Raw genomic sequence first — 7,565 nt, 5'->3', positions numbered from 1 at the left:
TGCTGAACTCTGAACTGTAACTACTAGCTGAAGAGCTGGTCTCTGAAAAGAGAAAGCCTTAGGTTAGTTATCACACCATGGGGAGGTGGGTATGTGTGGTCAGTCTGCCTCTATTCAAACGTGCCTCGTCCTCGTTGCTATGGAATTAGCACAGAGGTCCTGCTGACAGTGAAATTAGCTCCCTGCTTCAGCGCTGATCGTCAGCAGCTTAACCAGGGTGAGTGCAGAAGACTGCACCCCCCCAATCCTTGTAACTGCCCCAAGTGCTGAGCACCTTGGCAGAAATCTCTCCTTCCTAGTGCTCAGGGGACATCCCCTCAATTGAGTCATTAAACACAATCTCCTTCCCCCACCACCGGAAAAGGGTTTGTAAGCACTAGAAATCTGCCACCAGAGAAGCAGCAAGCTGGAGCTGTTAACAGCAGGCACACAACAGTAACTGAAACAAGCAAAGGGCTCTGGAAAGTTTCAGCCATCCTCATGGCTGCTGACAGGGCCTGCCTGGCTCTGTACGAGGGACTGTGCCAGCCTGGGAGAGCACCCTTGCAAGGAAGGACTCTGGGTTGGCACATGTTCCTCTGTCGATGCACAAGAGTCTGCTTTCTGCCCTCAAGGGCTTGTGGGCATAGGTCCCACGGGACACGTGGGGTAGCAATCTCCTCCTCCGCCTACCAGGGAGTTTGGCAGCCAGGCCCCGCTCGGGTGGTGCAAGTTCATAAGCACCCCATGGGAAAGGCCTCGAGGCTCCTGTTGCCAGGAGCTGGACAATAAGGAACCAAGAGCGCATGGGATAAAGCATGATACCAGCTGGGCCAGTTTGCTACTGTGCCAAAAAGGTTCAGTGCCATGAGAGTGTCTTTAGCCTGTTTCAGCTCATGTGGCATCCCCTCATTGTCTGCTGGTGACAAGCCCTCCCTATTCTCTCCAGCCCAGTGGCAAGAGTTACTTACCCTCCCCTTTTCCCCTTTTCAATTATGTGTTAATTTATTTACCATTTCTGGAGGATAAAGAATTAACATACATCACCAGAGTCCGAGGCAATACGAACAGGTACGTGTGAGCAAGTCTGCTTACCTCTGGGATCTAAAGGAATATTGTATGTGTCCCCAAGAACTACAAAGATTAGGCAAAAGCAGAGAGAAAAGGGGAGGGAGGAGAGAGAAAAAGAAATGCAAAGTGCAAAAAGACAGGTTAGAGACCACGACCCCTTTGAGAACAAAGCAGATATTAACACAGAGCAGCCACAGACAGCTACACAGGAAAGCAGGCAGGAGTCCCTCCCAGGCCACTACCGGAACTGGAGATCACAGAGGAAAGGCAGAGTCTGACCTTCTTCCCCTGCTGGAGACATTATTTGTCTTTAGCAAGACACCTCATTCCAAATCAGTTCAAACCCACTTTCAAACCACAGGAAGGCTTCCCCTCATGCCAGCAGCAGTTTACTGCTCCTTGAACTGCACAGCCCATCTAACCTTCCCAAGAAGGTGAGAAGAGCCATCCCAGCCTCACTTCAACATCCCCACATGGTTACAGAGGGCCCTACAGTGCCATTCAGCTGGCAAGAACAAGAATTGGCATCACTGCTTTTAACTGATCAACTGTGCTTTTGCCAGTGATAACGAAACTGCATGTACTTCCCACCACCTGGGATCATCGCAGGAGTTATCCAACCCACCTCCAGGCACCCACACTTGACGTAGCAACTGGAAGCTGTCATCAGAGAGGCATCCCTTGGTGGCAAGTCACCATCCCAAGGCCTCTGTTCACACAAGCAACTCCCCCCTCAAACTCCACTGGCATAATCACCTCCGCTCCGATGCTGCTTGCTCTCGGGTGATGGCAGGGAGACAACTGGCACCACTCAAAGCCAAAGCAGCTCTGCCCTGTGTGGGTGCCCTGTGCTGAGCCAGGCCTAGCTTTCAGAGCAAGCCACAGAGCTGTTGCTGCATGGGAACAACACTGGCAGAAAGCAGGGAGCATCTGGCAGCAGATGGTCCCAAAGGGCTGACTGCAGCCAGGCAGGACAGGATTTACAATGCTTGGATTGTGGGTCACCTCCTGCGTGGACCAGATCTGTTACAACTATGCTGACTTCAAGCTTTAAAAATTGAACAGACTACACAGAGATTTTTCTAAAGCAGTTTTTCACAGCAGGATCCCTCTATACCTGATGGGACACCCTGCCACAATTAAAAAGGAAATGGCTTGTATGTCATGGATATGGCCACATTTTGTTATATGACCAATACAAGAACTGAAAAAGCCTACGCTACTCTTTTGAATCAGCTCCTATAACAGATTTCCCCTGCATAACAACACGTCAAGACTTTGAAACAACAGTGCTGACATCACCATTCAGGGAAGGACTGGGAAACAGTTGGTTTTGCCAAGAAAAAAAAAAAAAACAACAAGGTCAGAGCACCTCTTTGGCCAAGGAGAGAGAGTGAAGGCCTGGGAGGCTCTGAGCATGCCAAACTTGCAATCGGAGAAGGCACAAGACAGGGGCTAGAGAAGATGTGGCAAGAAGCAGAGACACCCTAGCTTGAGTTAATTTAGAACTGACAGAATTTTCCAAGCAGGAATTTTAAATAAAAGTCTGGAAGCAGCTGTAAGCTACGCCCCTTCCTCTGATCCTAATGAGCTCCCTAACCCTCTCCAAATACCAGCTAGTGCCTCCTCAGGTCCCTGTCCCCTCTGAATCTCCAGTTCTCACCTCTCCAGCCTGCTCTGTTCCAACCTGCTTGAAAGCACAAGCTCTGCCAAGGGCTCGCTAAAGAGCTGGGAGCTGCTGCCCTTAACAGAGCCAAGACTCACGCTCTAGCTGATACACAGCAGCATCCAGCTACAGAGAGAGCAGCTCTCAGCTTCTGATCTATCTACTTCTTCCTAGAACTAGTCTCTTTAGCATCCTGGAAAACAGAACTAAATCTTGGCTCTGTTTGGGCATGTGGCACACTAATAGCTCAGGAGTCCCAGCCTAACCATGGTTAGATGCTGAGGAGAATATTCTTGCTGCTGCGGTGATAGGCTGCCCAGAGGAAGTGGCAGAGAAAGGTGGCGATTCACCAACACACAGCCTGCCCAAAGCTAACTCAGCTGGACAACCACCCTCACTCCAGTACAGAGGACCAGGCCAGCATCAGATCTGAAGCTAAAGGATTCCAGCCTTATTCAATATACTCAATGACCTGGACAAAGGGATAGAATGTCCTCTCAGCAAGTTTGCTGATGATACGAAACTGGGAGGAGTGGCTGCCACCCCAGAAGGCCATGCAGCCATCCAGCGTGACCTGGGCAAGGAGAAATCAAATGCAGTTCGGTGAGGGCAAGTGTGAAGTACTGCATCTGGGGAGGAACAACCCATGGATCAGGACAGGTTAGGGGCTGATCTGTTGGAGGGCAGCTCTGGGGAAAAGGACCTTGGAGTCTTGCTGGACAACAGGATGACCACGAGCCAACAGTGTATCCTCACAGCCAAGAAGGCTGATGGCACCCTGGGGTGCATTAAGAATGTGGCCAGCAGGACGAGGGAAGTTATCCTCCCCCTCTACTCTGTGCTGGTGAGGCCTCACCTGGAGGGCTGTGTCCAGTTCTGGGCTCCTCAGTTCCCTAAGGACAAGGAGCTACGGGAGAGGGTCCAGCGCAGGGTCACTGAGATGAAGGGCCGGGAGCACCTTCCACTTGAGGAAAGGCTGAGAGGTCTGGGGCTGTTCAGCTGGAGAAGAAGAGGCTGAGGGGGGCCTTACCAATGCTTATCAATATCTAAAGGGTGGCTGTCAGGAGGATGGGCCCAGGCTCTTCTCAGTGGGGTCCCGTGACAGGACAAGGGGCAATGGCCATAAAATGGAAAACGGAAGGTTCAACCTGAACATGAGGAAACCCTTCTTCCTTGAGAGGGTGACAGAGCACTAACCAGGCTGCCCGGAGGGGGGTGGAGTCTCCTGTTCTGGACACTTTCCAATGCCTCTGGACTTGTTCCTGGGTGATCTACTCTAGGGGATCCTGCTCTGGCAGGGGGTTGGACTAGATGATCTCTAGAGGTCCCTTCCAACCCCCACCACTCTGTGGATCTGTGGATTAACGCATCCTCTCTTGCTGCCACAAAGGACATCAGCAGTAAACACCATCCACACAGTACCTGCTGAGAGCAAACGTAAAAGGCCAGTAGGCAAACTCTGCATCCCCTGGAGTTCTCCAGATAATAACTGTGGTCACAACAGACTGGGGGCCAAGACAAACCACAGGGTGAAGGACAGGAGGAGAACAAGCTCACAGTGCATGCTGAGGTTTGATTTTTTTAGGGAAGGTGTCCAGACAAGTTGGGAAAGGAACTGCGTACCCAAACAAGCCCCATGCATGTACCTTGCGATGCCAGCATGGCACCTGCTGTCTCCTGGAAATCCAACAATTGCTGGAGGAAAAGGATGGCCTGGAAGTAAGGGAAGGAAGTTAGGAGCAACCAACATTGTGCCTCCTGTCAATACCAAGACATCCCTAATGCTCTGAAAACCTCCCCAGAAGCTGTTTTTCAGAAAGGATGGTTCAAATCATCACCACGTACATTGCTGGTGAGTTCATGAACTGTCCCATCTTTTGGCATGTTATATTCCTTGTCCGGATCATTCTAAGAAGGGAACAAAGAGGCATAAGGTAAGCATGTCAGAAAATTGAAGGCATCTACAATACAACTGCTGCTGCAAGCGAGCTGTAGGCTTGTTTATCCGTCCCCTCTCAACATCCTCAGACCTGGCTCTTGCAGTGTCATCTCCCAGTGCTCAGAAACCACAGCGCCTACGCACCGGCAGCTCAGAACCACAGGGGTTTGTTCGACACGTGACCGCCAAATGGTTCAGCTCACGTACCGGGCAGTGCATTCACCAAGCCCACCTTACACAGGGACAGTTTCATGCGAGTCCTCCAAGACTCAGTGAGCAATTTTCCTTTCTTTTTAAATGGGATTAAATTCTGAGATTGACTTGATACCTGCAGAGGCCTGGAAGCTCATGTAAAATTATTTGTAGCATGCCTGTTAAGGGTCTTAGGCAAAGGCCCCCTGTATTTGAAATCAGCACCAAGCATTTGGTATTTGCAGCTGACTGTCCAAAGCGATCCAGCAAGCTCCAGCTTTACAGTCAGAAGCTACACAGTCTCATGGAAAACTGAAAGCTAAACTAGGGGCTCTTCTCAGAAGATCCCTCTCCCAAGCCTGCTGGTCTCGCCAAAGAGAACACTGAGGAGAATCCTACCTTGATGTTGTCTGCAAACTCCTCCAGTGCCTTCGCACCCGTGGTCTCCATGGAAGTGATCAGCCCTGGCAGTTTGTTCTTAGTGCCTGCTGCAGTTCCCTGGAATAGTTCCAGAACAGATCAGAGAAGGAAAACAAACAGTATCCAAGTTTTCATCCGGCACCTACCCTCCCCTGATCCCGCACCCCAGCATCTCATCCTCAATTTCCCATGTGCCAGGAGTATTTACAGCACCATCAACACCACACGAAACCCTGCTTTCTTCTGCCAGCCAGAAAGGGAAGATGTTGTGACCCTAACAGTGACCAGGACTTGTTACCTCTCATGCTTCCTCTTACGCGGTACCCGAAAAAGGAGGCTGGTGCATCAGTCACCAGCTGGTAGCAGATGGCATCCAGGTTTAGCAGGGTTCCTTTCCATATTTGATACCCAAGAAGCCTTGTGGCAGAGCCCAAGCAGGCTCTCCTCAGAGCAGCCCATCTTCCAGATGTGAGTGAGCACAGTCTAAACTAAGCTCAACGGTAACAGAGATAAAACACCCCAGAAGCCAGGTAGAATAATGCAGACAGTACCTAACTGTGTCATGACTAACTGAAGAGACCTGCTGCTGAGAGATGCCAAGTTGCTGATTCGCCATCACAAAAAGGAGCAAGCCTGAATTTGTGTCACTTCCAGTCCATGCTGGAGGACAGAAGCAGCATAGCTTTGTTCAAACTCACTGTGACAAACCCTTTCAAAAAGTTGTCCTGACAACCCAAGCCACAGGACCCACTCCAATCCCATCACACTTACCTGCAAGACCTGGTCAAATTCTGGCTTCATCTGCTTAAGATGCTTAAGGATGGGGAAGATTGTGAGCACAGCTGAATAGTCATGTCGGATGATGGCTTTCCGGGCAGCTGAGACAATGTTATCCCCCTCCATGATCAAGTTATCTAGCGACTCCTGCAACAAAGCCAGCAAGTCAGAAGGAAGCCGCGAGACATAGGGCCAGGCAGCACAAGGGGTTCGGTGCAGGATACCTGTTAGGGAAGCCAGTTTAACTGCTGGGTCATTTGCAGTCCCCAGTGAGTAACTCTGGGTGCATGTTCTCTAGGGTCTGTGCAGGCCCCGGTTCCCTAAACAGCTCCTGGAGGACAACCCTAGCAGCAGGTGCGCTTGATCACCCACGGCAGGTGGTGGAATACACATCCTCACAATGAACAGGGAGGAAGGAAAAAGATGACTTAGTGTGCATCCTTTACAAGAGAAGCCAAGCAGAGGCTCAACCAACCTGGATAAGAGAATCAAAGGTCTTCTTCTGATGGTGCTCTGGGACGATTTCTGTCAGGAGCTGGTACTCGCTCTGGGCCAGTTTGACAAAGGCACTAACACAGTGAATGTATGCATCAATCTCGATGTCGAAGACGTCATCCCTCCCTGTAAGGGCAAGATGGCTTTAAGAGAGAACAAAGCTTGCACTGAGCTTCCAGCAGTTCTGCTCAGTCCAAGGCTCTGGTTTACACAAGGAGCATAAGGTTCTTCTGGAAAAGGCGGTTCTGGCTTTGCACCCATCCTTGCCTGAGAACAAGAGTCGTTTTCTCACCAAACCCGCTCCCTGGGCTTGTGCATGGGAGGCTAGGCATACCCTGCAGGAGGCTTGCAAAGTCACCCACAGTTCAGGAAACAGGCACATCAGGACACCAGCTCTTTCCAGCCTCATGACAGAAGGCAAGTTTGAAGCTCTTCTGGGATACAGACTAAATTTAATCAAGGACTTGAACAGAGAGTGCTAAACTCAGGAAGGTCTGAGGTGAATTATTCAACGTCTCTGCTTGTATTTTTAGAATTCTTCATCTCCATCCATCATGCAGATGGATAACTCTCATCTTGCATCAACATTTCGGGGAAATCAAGGCTGTCCTAGAAGGCAACCTCTTCTCACAGGCAGAAACAGGAGGTAAAAACCAGGCAGATGAACATTTAAATCTTATGAAGCAGCAGTATCAGCACAGCTAGGTGAGTTATCTGCCATGCTGTGCTGCACACAAATACAGATATTTGACTCCTAGCACACGGATTTCTTGGACACAGATCCACCAGAGAACCTACGTGGTAGGCATGAGAAGTGACAATAGGATACAAGGGCCCGCATCAGCTCATGCCAACCACTATCTGGATGTGTCAGCAGGACAGACAAACAGACTTACACCATCCTGCATTACTCAGACCCCTGTAGTAACCACTACAAGACAGTAAGATTACACAGAGAGGCCTTCTCTAAGCTATGGGCTGCTGCTTATCTCCTCCCATCAACATCTGCAGCTTTTGATGGGGAAA

General features: G+C 50.2%; 1 protein-coding gene across 1 annotated transcript in view; it reads right to left on the bottom strand.

Moving 5' to 3' along the window:
• The window catches only part of EXOC7 (exocyst complex component 7), a 22,438-nt gene that overhangs the window by 3,221 nt on the left and 11,652 nt on the right, over positions 1–7,565 (bottom strand). Inside the window, 6 exon segments of the mRNA XM_010156653.1 lie at positions 1–42; positions 4,363–4,429; positions 4,562–4,624; positions 5,247–5,345; positions 6,039–6,191; positions 6,520–6,665. The exon segment at positions 1–42 is cut by the window's left edge and continues 24 nt beyond it. Of these exon segments, the coding sequence (XP_010154955.1) occupies positions 1–42; positions 4,363–4,429; positions 4,562–4,624; positions 5,247–5,345; positions 6,039–6,191; positions 6,520–6,665 (570 nt within the window).

This window comes from Eurypyga helias, unplaced genomic scaffold (genome assembly GCF_000690775.1).
Source record: "Eurypyga helias isolate BGI_N326 unplaced genomic scaffold, ASM69077v1 scaffold20468, whole genome shotgun sequence".
NCBI lineage: Eukaryota > Metazoa > Chordata > Aves > Eurypygiformes > Eurypygidae > Eurypyga > Eurypyga helias.
Note: the sequence above shows the minus strand (reverse complement) of the source record. Positions and strands in the feature narration are given on the sequence as shown.